Raw genomic sequence first — 20,257 nt, 5'->3', positions numbered from 1 at the left:
AAGGATTGTCCTACAAAATTACATTAACGAGGGTCAACCACAAATAGCATTGGGAATTAACTACCTTTAAATGCTAAATTTGCCTCCCAGCTTTGTAGATTTCCTATAAATGGATTTCTTTGGGTCAGGATTTTTTCATGAGCATTGGCATTTAATGGCTATTCCTTGACCCAAATGAATATGCATTAAGAGCATATTCATTTCCCAGGCTGCTCCTTACACATTTGTTTCCCTTTGTTTGGAATTCACAAAGCTTTTCATGTTTTGCCCATTCTTTCCCTCACTGCATGATGATTTTTAGTACATTATATTTTACAAGGTTTTGTGTCAAAAAAAAAAAATTGCATCCCTTCACCATGCTGTCAGTTAAAGAGGCTGTGTTGAGCTGCCAAATGGGACACTGCCAGGTGACCAAGAAAGAAAAGCCTAGTTGCATAAATAAAATGAAGTGCATTAGAATATTTAGCCAACATTCACCTAATTTTTCACTGTTCTCAACTTGTAACTTTGTTTCATTCTCAAGGATTATGGTTTGAAGCAAGGATAATTCGCCTTGTCTCTGTCTTCCTTGTAGTTCTTCCCTCAGAACCTGATTTGGGGAAAACCTTACTACTATTTTGTAGCATCAGTCATGTAGGTTGTCATCTTTTTTGTAACCAGCTGCCTTAGACAAATGCATAGACACACTTATTTTAGATAAATCCATACTGTCTGACACATAAGCAAATATGGAAAACAGGAATCCAAAGGGTCTCACACTCAGATCAGTTTTATTCTTTGGCCAGAGCTGCCTCTAAAGAAATTCACATGACACCATCTTCATTTTTCTGAACACGATACATATTATTCATTAGCATTTAAGCTCATATTTAATGCACATTTTCAGATAGGATTTTTTAGTAGTAAGACTTTTTTGTATGTTTACCTACTATTACCTATGGTAGAGTTCCTTGTGACCTTGACACTGTGATATCTGGAAATGAAAAAAGCCCATTTTGGTTCAGACTCTTGGTCTCTCTAGCTATAATTCTACTTCAGACAGTGACCCCCAGAGGCATTCTGTGGAGGGCTGCTGCTACTTCTACATCACCCCTAAAATTGTTGGGCATACCCTCTATAAAATAATTTTATTTTTCTTTGTAACCCAGCATAGTTTAATCACTATGAATTAATACTAGAGTCCTTTAAAGGGACAATTTTAACCTGCCCTACTTGTGGGGAAGAATAGGGAAAATTAACAGCATCCTATGACTGGAGGGGCTTTTATAGGTTCCCAAGACTGATTCCAATTCCAAACAATGATACCAGTCCACAAGTGGACCTGATTATAGAGAAACACTTGTTGCTTCTGTTTTTGTTTGTTTGTTTTGTTTTTGTTTTTGTTTTGTCTCAGATCCAGTTAGTTTCCTATTCACAGCAAAACATTCCCTTCAATCCCAAGGAAACTCAACCTTTTTGATTATTAGTATAGTTTCATAAAAGTTTCTTTGAGTAGGCAAAATATCCCCTTTTTCTTGCTGGTAATCTTTAAACCTTTTTAAAGTTTGTAAAAAATTAGTTAGTCAAGACTTCTTCTTATAAAGCCAGGATTTCTTTTTCTCCTAGACTCTATCTGCTTAAGTGCTCTATGATTAAATGTGGGTGTTATCAACTCATCAGCTTGGCCATGTGGAAGTGAAAACCACTGGTCAGAGGTGTGTGGATTCTCCCTTGTGACCTCCAGTTGGCCTCCAGTACCATAAGCGTTAACAATGGCTGACAAAATTGGAACTCCAGCTCCATTATGTCACCTGGGCATCCCTGCAGTACTCCTGCCAAACAGCCCTGCTAAACTATTCAGATTTCAGATGGGAATTTAGTCAAAACAGCATGTTTATGTAATACTTCCCATTTGCCTAATTTCCTTGTTTCTGCTTGCCAATGGAAGGGAAGGTGGGCATGAAGAGGTGGGGAAGATGCTTAAGTTCAAATGTCATCTCTGCTAAAACCTGACTTCTGCTTCACTGTGGCTTTCTATGCTCCATGTGTTTATAGCCAACTATCAAAAATCTGTCCATTTGAACATGATTATACTAAATTATGATTATTTTAAAGCTTTTATTATAAAGTCTACACTGAAAATAATCTTTAGAGTGTTTTCAGGTTTGAAAACCCAGATGCACTGAATGTTCCCATAGTGTGCTCTGTTAGAAACAATTTTTAATGATGTTTTCTCAGTGAACATCATTCCCCAGGTGTGGAGAGAACTGCAGAAAGGCATTTACAAGGAGTCACGCTGGCTCAGATAGGTGAAGAAAGAACTTTATTGATATCAGACCATGAAAGGAGAGGTGGCAGTAAATTCTGTATAGACAAAGGTGAAAACAATAAATTGAGACCAAAATATAAACATGAGTCCAATTCAAAATAGAGTGGTAAGAAGGTGTAGATGTTTCTTTATAGCTATATATGTTTTTACACACATGCACACACAGAAAATTATAAACACAAAGATGCTGAACCTAGAATCATGTGGAAGATGTGAAGTGGGTCAATGGAGAAATAGAGGGTAATAAGAAGTGGTAGGTATTGAAGAAGTGCCACATTTTATACACATACAGACACATGCACACATATATACCTATATATGTTCTTTCTCTCTCCATACATACTACGTATATATTTATATTCTTGCATATGTAAATACATATATGTAATTTATATTTATTTTCCCCCAATATTCCTCATACCTACAGACGATAAACTATATGCAGAGGGAAGGCACACTTTCTACCTGAAGGCCAGCCCTTATATTGGTGATCAGTGGGTTCAGTGCTCTTGATCATTAGAGTAATCATGTACAAAATCATGGATGAGGACTTTGTGAGTCACTTAACTTTTGCAAAAAGCATATGAACATAATTTTTCTTTTAGAGTTTATTAGGTGGGTGATGGTAAAGTAATACAATTTTCTAAACAGTAAAATCATGAATCTCATGCATGTCAAAAAATTTATTCAATTTATTAATATATCATTAAGATGCTATACCAATTTAAAGAGCATTTGAGAAACCAGGTCTATGCAACTTAACAAATATAAATTAGGATAAAATTGCTGTGTGAGATAAAAACTGGCTAATGTCTTAGATGCCAAAAAACTGTAACCTTTGAGATATCTGTTCCATGGGACAAAATTCATTTTCATCTCTTTTAGACATCAGTAAGTTAACATGTAACTTCACTAAATCTGGGACCTTTAATCAACAGTAAGCAGTGAGTCAAAAAAAGTGCATTCTAATAAATAATCTTTAGGTGGACCTGGCCCCTAAATGACATTGAAAGAATATACTTCCTACCTTTTTGCTTTATTTTTAAGTCATGAATAATTTTTATTAGAGCGGTGAAAGTTATAAGAACATACTCAGTAGTATATAATAGTGTTTGGATCTCCACTTGTATACTGCTATATGTTTACACGTTTTTGGTAAGGAGTACTGACTTGTCATTCTCCAGTGCAGAAGCTGAGAGTAGAAGCCCCAGAAAGTGGGGTTTATTTACCATAAGTTACTGTAGAAAAGGAGAATGGAGTCAGTCTTTATTTCTGCTTTTGTTCCATTACACATTAAGAATTTTTTCATTTACCCTTTCAGTGATTCAACAAGTATCTGTTAAGCGTTCACTATGTGCCAGGCATTGAGGATTGGGGTGAAAAAGCCCCTGCTCTTAAGGAGCTTACATTCTAGCAGAAAAGACAGACTACAAATAACAAAACCCTGCTAATGTTGTTTCAGCTGGTAGATAGTGCTATGAAAAAGAAAGAAAGAAAAAAAAACAGCATCAAAGTAAGGGAGATAACGAGTGGCCACGTAGAGGGGTAGGCTTTAGATTGAATGGTCAGGAAGTCCCAGGAGGACTGGCACGCCCACAGAGTGTGGCCCAGCCAAAGTGATGGTCTCAGTGTCAGATAGGGCTGCCATTCATCTTCTGCCCACTGTATGAATGTAATTCAAGTCTTTATTTCATGGTCCAGGATACCTCCAACCCAAATTTCCATCTCCTTGTCGTAAAGTAGAATAGGGCTGGGAGATCAGAACTGCAAACAAAGCAAGTCATGGAAATGGCTTCCTCCTGGGGAAAAGGCAGATTTCCTCAGATTGGGCAGTGAAAGAAGATACAGAGCATGGATTTCAGATCAGAGACACCTGGGTTTGAATCCTATTTCTACCACTTACTTGTCTGGTATGGCACTAGACAAGTTACTGAGATTTATTTTCCATCTGTTAAAGACACAAGAAGATCTGTCCCTCATTGGGGAAATTCAATGAAAAAATCTCCAGAAAGCCCGCAGTACAGAGAAAGCACTCAACAAGTAGTCACTATTATTCTTGCAATTCCTCTGTATGGGGAGTCTATAGTATCATCTTCATGCAGTGCTGATTAACTAGTCTTAGTTACTGCTGCCACACAGTTTTACAACCTTACAGAAAGATGACTCATTATCATACAGTTCAGATACCCTGCGACCTGCAAGTCCACTAGAGGTGTTGGTGTTGACCTAAACTATGTGGTCAAAATTATCCCCATAGCCAAGCCAAGGTTTCCAAAGAGATAGAAGGTATATGAGCTTAGTGGCATACCTAAAACTTTTTAGCCCACTGGCCCAAGCTTGGAGATTCTTGGGTGGCTTAAGAATTTAAAAACTAAAAGTAGAATACTTTTCATGGATTTTTGATTGAGGATTTTTTATTTATTATTAATATTATTATTATTTTACCTTCTGGTCCTATCCTGTCTTGTTTTCATTTCCTTTTTTCCCCCTCTTATGAGTTGAGTTGCTTTCTCTTCTAGGGAGCTATGTGTTAGGAAGCTGTTAATGAACTGCTTTTGAGTCTAATTTTCAATAAGATTTAATACAGTAGGGATTAAACTGCCCCCTTGAAAAGAGATTAAGTGTCTGCAAATCCCATGAATTGATTTTCTAATTGTTTTGGAAATAATATGTGTTTTTTTTTTCATTTGATAATGTTGCTGAAAATAATAATAATTTTAATTAAATTTAAATGTATTTTTAGTATTTCAAGGATTCTAGAGGGACTAAGTTTTCTTGCAGTGAATATGTTAAGACCATAACATTCTTCCCTAACTTCATAATTATTATGATCAGGGGAATGTCTATAATACATTCCATGGCAATTAAACTGCATACCCCAGACTGTTCAAGATGTGTTTATAAAGGAGAAATGGATTTCCCACAGCTGCTCGCCTGTGAATGCATCCTTCATACAGCACCACAGCAGCCAGTATATGCACTAAAATAACAGACTTGAATTTAAACTTTCAGTGCTTTCGAATGTCTTTCAAAAACTTCTCATAACACAAATTGCTTAATTTGTGTACATGAAAACTCACTGATTACATATGAATGAGAGTCAACCTACAATAAGGGGGACTTTGAGAATCTTTGCATATGTGCCCACCCATCTCTTCAGGAATTAGCAGGTATTCAGTCTTGTTCCAACATTCTGCACAAGCCACAGTCATTAGTGAGAGCACCCTGTGAAGACTGAAATCTGCTGTGAACACTATGGGGCAGCTTGGGTATTTTTTATAATATTCATTGGATGGTCTTCACCTAGTCACACAGCGGGAAGATATTTTCTGTGAGATGAGTGTTTACAAAAAAAAAGATTCATAGAGAGGAAGAAGAGGTAAGGGAAGGAGGAAGAGGGAAAATAATCCAAACCAGGGTCAAGGCAGTCATATAGACTAGAATCACAGACCAGCTATTCCATCTTTAAAAGTAGTCATCACAGCCTTAATTTACTAAATTGGAATTTTCAATCCTCCAAGTTGTAATGAATTGATACTGTCATGATACTGTTGATATACATTGGCTCATCTTTGTGGCTATATAATAACTATGATAAAAAATTAAGTACCTACTAATCCTCACAAGCATCTTGGAGGTTGGATATCATTAGCTCTGTTTCATGATTGAGGAAACTAAAGTTGAATGGCTTTACACCATTCTTTCAAAGTCACCCAGTTTTTAAGTGGAAGAATTTGAATTTGAACCCAGCCCTGCCTGCCTCTAAACCCCATATCTGTCAGCTCTACCTCTCTGCCTAGGTGTATCCAATCCTTGGTTGACATGCTGAAGGATATCTCTTCACATTCTTAAACTTCAAACCTCCCTTGGAAATAATTTTCTAACAGTGAAACTGCCCTAATAATGCTGTAGTTTGCTTCCAGGGGAGAATATTGGCCTTCAGGGCAGGCTCCTTCTACCAGATTTCCATTTCATAAAACCATTTTATGACTCCCTCTTCAGAGCTCATATACTTGTCAAAAGATCCTGTGCAATTTATCCCTGGGGATAGTTAACATTCCCCCCACTCACCCTGCGATGTCAGGTGCTCTCAGAAACGGAAATGCAGGATCTCCCTCAGTGCACATCTTTTAGATCAGTAGCTGTCACTGATAAAATGTCTCCTGGGAACTGCAGAGACAAAGTTGCAAGCCAGCCAACAGGCCCACCCTGGTATCTCCTGCAGTTATAGGCATTCTCATTCGTGATAGAAGATTGTTTGGAGTTGTTTTAGTTTTGTAGAATGTTCATGGGAACTTAGATAATATCTGAGGAAATGCCTTCTTTAAGTCACTAAAGGAAGGCAGCCAAATTCCTTCAGTCTGAGAATTTTGGAACCCTGAAGAGGGCATGGACAAATATTTTTCTTGCCTCTATTTTTTTTTAATAGGGAATTTGGAGCCTTTTTCTGTCGACCACCATGCAGTGTCTTTAAGAAGCTCTGACTGGGAAGGAAACAGCCCCGCATGTTCCATGCTCTGTCTGCTGGAATTAAATGTGCCTTCCTGTTTCCTGACATCCACAATTCTAATTCATCCTCCATGTACCCTCAGTGACTTCTGTTCTTTGAAGGTTTTGACTCTGTCCTTAACTTGTACATGAATTTGACATTCACTTGATACTCTCTGGGGTCAGAGAGCATGTATTCCCCGCCAGCTTCAACTAATTCTAAAATGTCACAGTTTCTGTTAAAATGCTTCTAGCTACTATCAGAGTAAACATACAGATTTGTCTCCTCTGGGTGTGCTGTGAGTTCATGGCAAAACTATCTTCTCGTTTTAAAATGGATGTCTGGCTTTTCTACTGGGAAGTGTGGTTATCTATGCCTTCTGGAGGTCAAGATGTCATCATCTGGCTCTGGTCCCTCTTACCTCTACCCCAGACTAGACCTCTTCTCCAGCTGTATACTCACCTTCGTGGTTATTCACACAATTTCTCCTTCATGTTTTTCGAAGCATCTCCCTAAGGCACAGCTCTTGTCACCTCACCTTCCTATTCATCCTCCCACCACGATGACTCCACATTTATGAACTACATTCGGTCTATTTTCAGCCTTACATTTAGGACCTTCCACAGGTGGTTGCCAACTTTATCTGCCAATAATTAGCCCAAGTTACCCCCCAATATCAACTAAACTGGAATGCTCACATGTTCTCTTCATCTGGAATATCTGTGCCCTTATCTTTCTGTTGACAGCGTAAGTACTGCACCCCAGAGCAAGGGGTTTATAGGGGTAGATAGGAGAAAACTCTGGTACGAACTTTTAAGAACTTAAGTTGGGCTCAGAGAAAATCTAGATGGCATCCTGGGGAAATGGAGGGCTCAAAAACCATGGCAGTCTCCAATCCACAAGACAGGAAGTAGGTGATTAGAAGAGGGAAATCCTAACAATGTGGTTACCAGAAACCCTTAGAAACATCTCTCCTTTTCTGAAAAATAGTTATTGGATATAACAATAATTATCTTCTTATAACACATGACTTAGCAGGAGGCGAAGTAAGGGAATTCCTCAGAGGTAAGAAATAATAGAAATAACGAAAATCTATAGAAATAAGAAAACCCTGGGGCCTGGCATTTGTCTGCTAATCCCTGTTTGCCTAGAGCATGGGTTTTAATGGGTTTAATGAGTGCATCTAGGACAAGTACAAAATTTGGGGCCACTAGTGTACTTTATAAGATATTGATTAACTTTAGACTTATTAAGATAAATGTGTAACCTATGATTCCCAAGATCTCCACTGACAGAATTAAAATAAAGCATGTAACTTCCAAGCTAATAGAGTTGGGGGGGGCGGGGAAAGGAATGAGAGGAGGGAAAAAAAATCAACCCAAAAGAAGGCAAGAAAGAAAGGGAAAAAAGAAACCTAGAAAACACAATGAACAAATAGGAGCAAAAACTAAGATGGTATAAATAAATCCAGTTTAACAATAATCACAATCTGCATAAATGGATTATACTCTCCAGTTAACAATCAAAGATTATTAGACTATATTTTTAAAATTCAATTCTAAACTATTCATAAGAGAAACTCCCAAAAGTATGAGACAGAGAAAGCCTGGAAGTAAAATGATGGGAAAGGACATACCAGGGTAATACTCTTCAAAAAGAAGCAGGTGTGGCTATATCAAATATTAGGGAAAACTAGACTTCCAGAACAAAAAGTGCTACTGTAGATGAATATTCAATTTACTGGGATACATAATTTTAAATTTATATACCCCTAACAACATAACTTTGAAATATATAGAAAAGAAATTACTGGAACTACAACTACAATATATTCAAAATCACAAGGGGACATGTTCATACATCTCTCTCAAAATTGATGGGTCAAATAGACAATAAATCAGTAAGGAGTTAAAAGGTTTGAAGAACACAATTAAGAAGCTTGATCTAATGGACTTACACAGAACACTGAAAGCACATTCTCTTCAAATACACATGAAACATTTACAAAATGCATCATATAATATAGGCCACAGAGCAAACATCAACAAAATTCAAAGAATCTGTATCATATAGCCAACATTCTCTAACAGTTAAATTAGAAATAAATAATGAAAAAAATAACTTAGAAAACTTTATATTTTTGAAAATTAAACACATTCTAACTCATGAGTCAGGGAAAAAAGTCAAACTAGAAATTAATAAATATTTCAAACTGAATGGTCATGAAACTACTAATTGGAACTAGTGGGATACAGCTAAAGCAGTATTGAGGGAAGATTATAGCCTTACTGCTTATACTAGAGACAAAGCACATCTGCAAAGTAATAAACTGAGTATTTAACTCCAAAAGTTAGAAAAAGAAAAGCAAATAAATCCAAAGAAAGGTGGAGTAAAATAATATAAGCATAATATAAACTTGTGAGCAGAAATCAATGAAAGAATAACTACTAAATATAGAAAGTATCCAAAAAATGAAAGTTGTCATCTTTTCTCTTTCTTCAAAACACTAATAAAACTGAGAAACTGCAAGCAAGATTAAAAAAAGAGATGACACTGATAATCAACATCAAGAATGAAAAAGAGGGCACTGCTATAGGTGCTGCAGACATCAACTAAAATTAAAAACAGGATATTACTGACAACTTCATACCATTATTTTGAGCATTTGGGCAAAACTCACAAATTCCTAGACAAATGTAATTTCCATAGTTAATTCAAGAATAAATACAAAACCTGAGTAGCCCAATAACCTGAAAAAAAATTGAATCATTAGTTAAAATTGTTATCATAAAGAAAGCATCAGACTTTGATGGCTTTGTTAAAAGTTCTACAAAATAACCAGGAAATAAATAATTCTAATCTTACACAAACTATCCCAGAATGTAAAAAACGAAGGAAAACCATGTTATGAATCAGATACATCCTTGATACTAAAACTGGAGAGCCACAAACAGAAAATTTAAGTTTTTCGAAATGTAAATTTATAATAGCAACAAAAAATATAAGCCATCAAACAAAGAAAACTAACAAAAGATATGTAAAACTGTTATAAAATTTTAAAGACATTACAGAAGGCAAATAGAAACATGTATCAGTACACCGTTTTCATGGATAAGAACACAATATTCTAATAAAAAGATGTTAGGCTTTCCCACAATTTAAAATGAATATTAGCACAAGTCTGGTCAAAATCCAAAAACACTTTTGGAGAATTTTTAAATAATTCTAAAATTCATCTGAAAGTTCAAATGGTTCCGAATAATCAAAAACACCCCTGAAGAAGAAGGAAGAGAAAGTGAGGGAACTTGACCTAACAGATAGCAAGGATTCTAAAGCAATAGCAATTAAGATAGTGTGACATTGTTACAGAGATAGACAAATAGTCCACTGAAACAATTAGAAAGCCCCAAAATAAACATATAAGGAAACTTAATATGACAAAATCAGTACCACAGATCAGTGGGGAAAAAGGAGGTACTACTAATCAATAAATGTTCTGGACAATGGAAAACAAAATAGAATCCTACCTCACACCCTATGCAACAATTATTTCCTATTCTAGATGGGTGGATAACTTAAAAATGAAATATTTTTACAAATTTAGAATAGAATATCAGAGAATATCTTTATAATATTAGGGTAAGGAAGGACTTCTTAAGACATAAAAAGTACAAATCTTACAGGAAAAGATTCATAAATCCAACTACATTAAAAGTAAGAACACTTATTCATCAAAACACACACTAAACAGGGTAAAGAAATGAGCCACAAACTGGGGAGCTACTAACAGAAGAGTAGTATCTAAATTATGCTAAGAACTCTTACAGACAAATCCATTGAAAAATGGGCAAAATACATGAACAAGAACTTCACAAAAGAGGAAACACATAAATGACCAAAAAGTCCATAGGTAAAAACATACTTAATCTCACAGTTAGTCTCACTTTTAAAACTGAGAATAAGCTAACATTTCACACTCACCAAATTTATAAAAATTAGTTTGACAGTGTCGAGTGCTGTAGACTATGTGAAGCAAGAGAAGGACTTATATACTAGCAATGTGAGTAAATTGAAAAGGAAAACATTTTGGAATTGCATGGTAAAATTAAGCACACCCATACTCTATAGCCCAGCAAGCCATTTCTACATTCAAAGCCTCGAGAATGTTGATAACAGCATGTAATGGAAAACTGAAAACAACCTAAATGACCATTGTTGGTAAAAATGGATAATAAATACAAAGAGGTAATGTACTGCAATAAAACATGAAAATACCACCACTATCCACAACAGCATAGATAAATCTTATATATGTTTAAGTGGAAAAAACAAGCTGAAGAAATCTATCTGGAGGATATGGTTCAAAAGTAGGCAATATTAAACTGTATATCTGTACATGTATAATTGTTATATACAGTCATATACATTATATATGGTAAAGTATGAAGTGGTAAGACTGTAGAAAAGCAAGTAGTGATTAACAAGCAAGGCAGGATAGTGGGTACTTCTGGAGGGAGGAAAAGATCTGCAACGGGCAGGGGTGTCATAAATAGGTTTCCAAGATACTAGTAATATCATTCTTGCATTGAATTATGAACATGTATAAACTTATTATTGTCACCCTTTATAACATACATTTATGTTTTCTACAATCTTATGTGTGTATGGTATATTTCACAATAGAACAGTCAACCAATCAATCAAGCTAGCTAGAGGCTAAAGAACTGTAACTAGAATCCGTAAGATGAGCCTAGTAGGTTTTCAAGGATAAATAAGAGACAGTGAAGTTTCCCTGAGGCTATGATGAGCCATGACTGAAACCAGCAAAAAGCTTTGCACTTGAATGAGAAGGAAGCTTTGAAGTGGGGCAGAGACTCCTGCTGGTGCCCTTGGAGGTTGCTGGGGATGTTATGACTATAGGAAGTAAATGGATAATTTGAGAAGGAAAACTTGAACAAAGGGGTATATTGACTTTCTTTTGCATCCAGGAAGGTACATAATTTGCAAACATGCAGATACAAAGAAGATACTGCCTTTTTATAAATATGAGGCATTTGTCTCAGTTACTTATACAAATAAAAGTGTATTTTCCCACATCACAGGAAATCCAGAAGGCAGTGCAGAGCTTACTGAGATGGTTAGCAGAATTGTCCAAATGCAGACTCCACTTGCCACTCTGCCATTTTTAGTTTAGGGGCTTATTGCCCCATGTAGCTCCAAAGTTCTTATCTGCCTTGAATGTAGCATTCAGGGTATTTTCCCAGCTCTTTGTCAACAAAGTTAAAGGCTTTTCTAGAACTCTCCCATAGCCTGCTACTCACATCATAGCCATCAAAATGGTGTCACATTTTCTTGCTGCAAGAGAGCCTGGGAAAGTATTTACTTTGCCATTGCAGACTGTATAATAGGCGCAGACAAAAGTGAAGGGGGAGAAGTGTGTATTCAATGGTGTCCGTCAAAATACTCCACTAAGAATTCTTCTTCTTTTCCCCCAGGAGCCAGTCTACTTGATGACTTATACAAGTATTTCTTCTTCCATCACTCCCATGGAGACACCATGACTGTCATGGATCCAAAGCAGATGAATGTTGCTGCTGCTGTTTGGGCTGTTGTCTCTTACGTTGTTGCAGACATGGAAGAAATGCTGCCTAGGTCCTAGAAACAGCAAGAAAGAAACATTTTCATGCTTCTGGCCAGGAATCCTGGGTCTGCAACTTTGGAAAACACCTCTTCACATAACAATTTCATCTAACTCATCTTCAAAGCACAACTCTGTTTCATGCTTTCTGTTATTATCTTTCTGATACTTTTCAAATTCTCTGATTTTAGAAGAAGGAATCATTCTCCCCTGCCTGCCACCACATAGAATCAACATATGGTAGGGATCACAGTGAGGGCATTTCTTTATATTGACTCTTAAAAATATTGTTTCCACTTTAAAACTAAAAGCTTAATAAACTTTTGGAAGATCTCAGATTTTTATGTGTTCATTTATTAACACTAAATATGAAAATATGATTTATATTTATTGAAGGAGTAGAAGAATTACTCAATTTTAGTATGATCTTAATTGAACATATAGAGGCATTTGGCTTTCCAATTTGCATATTTTTATATTATGTGAATTTTAAAATGAGCTTTGAAATTTTTTAATTTACAGGAAAAAAGGATATTATCATTTGGGGAAATAATCAAGGATGGATAATTAATTGCCTTATTAAAGATAAGTATTAGGGTTTATGACTAGATAAATAATGCTATTTTGCATTTATGTTTTGTATATTTTACACAACATTACCATGAAATTGGGACATATTCATAATTTGCTGATGACATGGTTGGAGCTCAGAGAGGCTAAATAATATTTACAGAGTCCTCTAGAGCAAAAACAGTAATCCCCATCATCTCTGGAGCCAATTTCTCCTATTGTTCCTCACACAACATCTAATATTCAATAAAAAATTACAAGACACACCAAAACCAGAACAAGAAAAAAATAAACTTATTGTCAAGAGATAAAGCAATTAAGAGAACCAGACTAAGAGATGACCTAGAAGTTTGAATGATCAGAGGAGTTTAACCTAACTATGGTGATTATTTTAAAGGTCTAATGAGAAAAGTGGACTGTACACAGGAACAGAAGAAGAATTTCAGTCAAATTGGAAACCATAAAATGAAGTCAAATACAAATGTTAAAAAATGCCATGTCAGATATGCAAAATTTTTTTGTCAGACTCAGCTAATTGGACAAGGCTGCAGAGAGCATCAGTATACTTGAATGTAAGCCAATAGAAATGATCCAAAAAGAGAAGAAAGAGTAAAGGAGAAAAAATGCCAGAGTGGATTATCCAAGAATTGTTATACAGTATCAAGTTGTCTAGTACGTGTGTAATTGGATTTTCAGAAAGAGAGGACAAAGCATTAATTATATTAATGATAATAAAACAATTGAAAATGTAAGATCTTTCATTTCTGATGAAGTATCACACTAGTACTCTGACTGACCCCTACACTGAGATGACAAAAATGCTAGATAATTTTTGAGAAACACCTTATTAAATATATGAATAAACTGATTAACAAGTGAAAAATATTAGACAAAAGACTAAGTATCGAAAGACTATATACCGAGATACATAGAATTTTTTTTGCTTTTTAAAGGTTTTTTAAACTTATACACACACACACATTTATATGTATACTATATATATGTAGTATACATATGTATATACATACATAATTCCAATAGCTTTTGAGGTACAAATGGTTTTTGGTTACATGGGTGAATGGTATAGTGGTAAAGTCTGAGATTTTAGTGCTCCCCTATCCAACTAATGTACATTGTATCCAATATGCAGTTTTTTATCCCTCACCTCCCTTTCACCCTCCCTGCTTCTGAGTCTCCAGTGCCCATTATACCATTCTGTATGCCTTTGTATATATACCCATAGCTTAGCTCCCACTTATAAGTGAGAACATAAAGTATTTGGTTTTCCATTCCTGAGTTAATTAACTTAGAATAATGACCTCCAGCTCCATCCAAGTTGCTGTAAAAGCATTTCATTCTTGTTTATAGCTTACTCAGCAGTGTTCCATGGTGTATATATACCACATTTTCTTCATCCACTCATCAGTTGATGGCCAGTTAGGTTGGTTCTATATCTATTCAACTGTGAATTGTGCTGCAATAAACATATGTATCCCAGTGTCTTTTGATATAATGACTTCTTTTCCCTTGGGTAGATACCCAGTAATGGGGTTGTTGGATAGAGTGGTAGAAATACTTTCAGTTTTGGGGGGAATCTCTGTACTGTTTCCACAGAGGTTGCACTAATTTACATTCCTACCAGCAGTGTATCAGCAGTCCCTTCTTACCACATCCAGTCAACATCTATTGTTTTTTGACTTTATAACAATAGCCATTCTGGGGCCAGTCATGGTGGCTCATGCCCGTAATCCCAGAACTTTCAGAAGGCAAGTCAGGATTGCTTCACTTCAGGAGTTCAAGATCAGCCTGGACAATATTGTGAGACCTTTTCAGTACAAAAAATAACCATAAAAAATAAAATAGCTAGGCGTGGTGGCATGCATCTGTGGTCCAAGCTACTTGGGAAGCTGAGGTGGGAGGATCTCTTGAGCCCAGGAGGTCTAGGTGGTAGTGACCTATAATCATGCCACTGCACTCCATCCTGGGTGACAGCAAGACCCTGTCTCAATAATAATGGCCATTGTGGCCGGAGTAAGGTGGTATCTCATCATTTTAATTCACATTTCCTTGATGATTAGTGATGTTGAGCATTTTTAAAATAAATTTGTTGGTCATTTGGAGACAAACAGAACAATGAACAAGCTTTCTCTTTGAGAAAGTTTAAGGAATATAAGTTTACCACTTAGAGATTCAGAGTTTACCACTTACCATTCAGAGATCAGGAGATGGTAGACAAATCCCAGATTCTGCCACATTAAAGATACTATAGAACTCCAACAAAAATGAGACCCCAAAAATATTATACCTCAATACAGTGGTGAACAAAAATAACTCTCAGGTCTGCAAGGAAAGATACCATGATTAAGTAAAAGCTAAGTAGAGGGTCTGAGGAAATAACCACTTATAAAGTTACAAAAAATATTAATTCACAACCAAAAGAGGAAAAAAAGGAACCATAGCATTCTAAGCAAGAGCAAACAAACAAACAAAAAAAAGATAATTAACCCACAGTGTCCTCTGATACTGGAATTTCTGGATTAACAATTATTTAAACTATGTCCATTGTTTCAAGGAAGTCAAATAAGAATTTAAAAGTAGAACAGAGAGCATGGGACTATAAAAAATAACCAAGCATATTGTAGAAACGACCAAATAGAACTTTAGAGAATATAAATTATACTAAGTGAAAATTTAAAATTAGGGGACAAATTTAATCAATTTAATGAGAACTCATAAAATGCAAGTTGGTAGTGATGAAATTTATGAGAATTTAGCACAGAAAGACAATGGAAAACATAAAGGTTAAGAAATATTAAGGATGGAGTTATATTGTCTAATGTGTTTAATCAGGGTTTCGGGAAAAAAATGGGACAAACAATTATCTGAAGACATAATAAATCAAAATTTTCCAGAAATAATGAGATATACAAAATCAGGAAACCAGTGAATCCCAAACAGAATAAATAAAAAGACATATTTTAGAGAAAATACAGACCAGAAGACACAAAAGAAGCTCTGTGAAGTAACAGAGAACAGATGGACTATTTTAAAAGGAGCAATTGGACTTTTAGCTAACTTTGTAACAGCAACAATGCAAGCCAGAAGACAGTGGAATAAGATCTCCCACATGCTGAGAGACAATTATCAACCTAACAACTCTGTGCTCAGGGAAAATATCTTTTGAAAACAAGGACAAAGTAAGGATATTTTTCAGATTAAAAAGTGAAAGAATTTACTACCAGCAGGTCTTCACTAAAGGAAATTAGAAAAAGTGTCCTCCAGAGAAAATTAAATTATTGTAGACGCTAATATACAAGAAATGAGGAGACTGGCTCCAGGCCAAAATCAAAATCCATGTGTGATTTTCCAGGTCTGACTTTAAGCATTACAAAGGCTTTGCCTGGCAGGCCTATTGGGAGAAAGTTGCCCTCTTAATATGGTTTGGTTGTGTCCCCCCGCCCCAAATATCATCTTGAATTCCCATGTGTTGTGGGAGGGACCTAGTGGGAAGTAACTGAATCATGGAGGCAGGTCTTTCCCATGCTGTTCTCGTGATAGTGAATACATCTCACGAGATCTGATGGTTTTATAAAGGAGAGCTTCTCGGCACAAGCTCTCTTCTCTTGCCTGCCACCATGTGAGACGTGCCTTTCACCTTCAGCCATTATTGTGAGGCCTCCCCCAGCTGTGTGGAACTGAGTCTATTAAACCTCTTTTTCCTTATACATTACCCGGCCTCAGATATGTCTTTATCAGCAGCATGAAAATAGACTAACACACTTCCCCACAGCAGACTTAGTGCTCTGCCAGTGGATTACAGTTTTCCAGAAGGAGTTGCAGTCGAGGACTCAGGCCCCCTAGGGCAGCCAACCATTTCTCACCCAAACACCTCCATTCAAGGCCTCCTTATCTTTCTTCCACTTTCTTCCACTCTACCCAGTACTTTCCTAGTTCTAGCCTTCCCCTGCTCCCTCCTGTCAGTCTACTGGACCATAAAAATGTCAGGAGTCCTTTGTTTAGGGCTCTTTAGTAGTGGGATGATTTTCCCTGTCTGAGCTGATTCATCTGACCCTTGCCTACTGCCATTCCCTGGGGGAAAAATGAAACATCGGGAAGCCAATGCTTATTTTTGCCTCTTGTTTACACTATCTCTGTAAGTGATTAAGCCTTGATTGTTACTTTCAGTTTGGCTCATTGTTCTGACTGACCACCTAAGCCTGGCAGCTGGACAGAAATTAAGAGGAAAGAAAGTGATAACTGTTTTAAACAAACATGGAATAAATAAAAGCCACAATAATAAGATGGTATTTGAAAAGAAAACAAGATAAAACAAGATAAGAAGATATTTCACTGGAATAGTATGTGAATAAGAAGTGAAGTTACTGGAATTAGTGTTCTAAGGAATTTTGCCGTTGCAAAACTATAATAGCAAGAAAAATCTGACTTAGTTGATTCCATCTTGCTTCTAACCTCCAAGCTGTCCTTGGTCATTCCTGGATATAAGCCAAGCTAATTTTGGGAGGAATTTAGTTTACAGTTTAATTTAGAAGCAAGAATGATAATAGTCCCTCCCTGTAACTAATCCCCTGCCTGTTCAAGGGCTGAAACTGCCTTTGTAAAACAAATGAAAGGCCGCAGATTAGGATTATGGGAGAGGCCCAAGTTCTGCTAAAATGTAGCCATAGTTTCTATAATTCCTTACTGCTCAGAAGTCGTATGCCCAGAGTTCCCAAGTTTTATAACTTCCCCAGTTGCTTCTATAGACAACATCACTATTGTAGCATCTATGACTGGTTCTTGTTGTTGTTGTTGTTGTTGTTTAGGTGTTTTTCAGACTGATCCCACCTGGATTTATGTCTCAACTCGTCCTGTAGCTCTGCCCAGAGGTGGCCTCACTGCACAAGGGCTGTCTTCCAACACCCCTGTTATGGCATCCCCAACCAATCAGCTGCACCCATTCTCTAGTCCCCTGCCCTCCAAACTGTCCATAAAAATCCTAACCTCCAACCTTTCGGGGAGACTGATTTGAGTAATAACTCCAGTTCTTCTACATAGTCGGCCTTATGTCAGCTAAACTTTTTCTTTACTGCAATGCCATGGTCTCAGGGAATTGATTTTGTCTGTGAACAGAAAGAATAAATTTAGGAGCTCATACAGGATCCACCATTGTGGGTGCCTGCTTGCAGTTCATCAGTCCCCCACAGGTCCGAGTGACCTGGAGGTAAGCTCTGGTGGCCACTTATTTCTCTGGAACTGAGTGTCTCTGCCAATGTCCCTCTGCAGCTGTCCCTGCCAATGAGGCACTGTTAACCCATAGTGCCTGGGCTAACTGCCATGTAGAAATAGTTTCTGGAAGTTGTCTTTAAACTGGTCTGATGAATATTCTAAGTGCAACCAACATCCCCTTCCTTTTCCTGACTCGCTTGGCCCCTTTTGTGAGTGCCAGTTAGCCCTTTTCTGTGGATTCACTTGCATGGCTCTAGAAAAGAATAAAGATATTGTCTAACTTTAGGCTTTGCTAAGTTAAATATGAAACTGAAATTTTCTGGCCAGGTGCAGTAGCCCATGCCTGTAATTCCAGTACTTTGAGAGGCCTAGGCAGGTGAATTACTTGAGGTCAGGAGTTTAAGACTAACCTGGCCAACATGGCAAAACACCATCCCTACTAAAAATACACACAAAAAATTAGGTGTGGTGGTGTGCACCTGTAGTCCCAGCTACTCAAGAAGCTGAGGCACACAGATCACTTGAACCCAGGAGGTAGAGGTTGTAGTGAGCTGAGATTGTGCCATTGCACTCCAGCCTGGGTGACAGCGGGAGGCTCCATCTCAAAAAATACATTAAAAAAAGAAAGTTAAATTTTCTAAGGTAACCACAAAAAAGAGAGGTAAAGTGCACAACCACAAAACAGCCTCCCCCATTAAATAGAATGAGGAAAAAAAGGCTTTAAAAATTTGATATCTTATTCTGTGACCACAATGCCACTAATCAACTAAAAACATATATAACTTTGGAAAATAAGAAATGACTCAATGAAATAAATTACTTAGTAAATAAATAAATTACTTAGTAGTTTATGAGTCTGATATGGTTTGGCTGTGGCCCCACCCAAATCTTATCGTGCATTGTAGCTCCCATAATTCGCACATATCATGGGAGGGACCCAGTGGGAGGTAATTGAATCATGGGGATGGGTCTTTCCCATACTGTTTTCATGATAAGAAGTCTCATGAGATCTGATGGTTTTATAAAAGGGAGTTCTTCTACACAAGCTCTCTTGCCTGCTGCCATGCAAGACATGACTTTACTCTTCATTCACCTTTAGCCATGATTGTGAGGCCTCTGCAGCCATGTAAAACTGTGAGGCAATTAAACTTCTTTCCTTTATAAATTACCCAGTCTCAGGTATGTGTTTATTTGCAGCATGAGAACAGACTAATACAGAGTCATAGAAAGAATTATAATTAAAATTAAAACATATGTACAACTGAATAATAGCACAGACACAGATAACATTTTCATATCAAAACTTTCAGGATGCAGGTAAGCAGTTTCTTAGAGGCAAAGTTACAGTTCAAAATGATTTTAAAAAAATTTTAATGAGCTAAAAATCCCAAAGAAATGATTAGAAATTATTGTTTATTTCCTAACTCTTTGGGTTTATTCTGCTATTCTGTTTTCTTCTCCAATTAAGAAATTGCAGAATAAACCCAAAAAAGAATTAGGGAATAAGCAATAAATATGAGTAGAAGTATGTAAAACAGATCACAAGCATTCAATAGAAAGGATCAACAAAGCCAAAGAGTTGGCTCTTTCACAATACTGAAAATTACTTATGAAAAGCTTTAAGCCAATAATTTGGAACCTTGAATAAAGGGGCCAATTTTTAGAAAAAATGTAAATTACTTAAATTAGTTGATGAATAAACAATATTATAATAGCTCTAGAAACATTAAATAAATTAAATCACTAGTTTAAAATGTGCCCTCCACCACTCAAATTCTTTAGACCAGACAGTTTTATAAGCAAGTTCTCCCAAACTTTAAATAAACAATTTCAATTTTGCAAAATTATTTTAGAGTATAGAAGAGGGACTAATTCTAAGCTCATTTTATGAGACTTAGTACAATCGTAATACCAAAATCTAATTAAAGACAGTTTGGAAAAATCACAAGCCAATTTCACTCATGATCATAAATGAAAAAAAACTGAACAAGATATTAACAAACTGCATCTATCAGTGAAAGAAAAA

The 20,257-nt window shown here is 36.4% G+C and overlaps 1 protein-coding gene across 1 annotated transcript in view; it reads left to right on the top strand.

Annotated features, from left to right (window-relative positions):
- Positions 1–12,771, top strand: part of LOC108288591 (carboxypeptidase Q-like) — an 81,404-nt gene extending 68,633 nt beyond the window's left edge. Inside the window, exon 2 of the mRNA XM_017507573.2 lies at positions 12,293–12,771. Coding sequence (XP_017363062.1) covers positions 12,293–12,456 — 164 coding nt within the window. The 3' untranslated portion in view covers positions 12,457–12,771. The remainder of the gene's footprint in view (positions 1–12,292) is intronic.
- The last annotated feature ends 7,486 nt before the right edge of the window (positions 12,772–20,257 follow it).

This window comes from Cebus imitator, unplaced genomic scaffold (assembly GCF_001604975.1).
Source record: "Cebus imitator isolate Cc_AM_T3 unplaced genomic scaffold, Cebus_imitator-1.0 Scaffold379, whole genome shotgun sequence".
Lineage (NCBI taxonomy): Eukaryota > Metazoa > Chordata > Mammalia > Primates > Cebidae > Cebus > Cebus imitator.
Note: the sequence above shows the minus strand (reverse complement) of the source record. Positions and strands in the feature narration are given on the sequence as shown.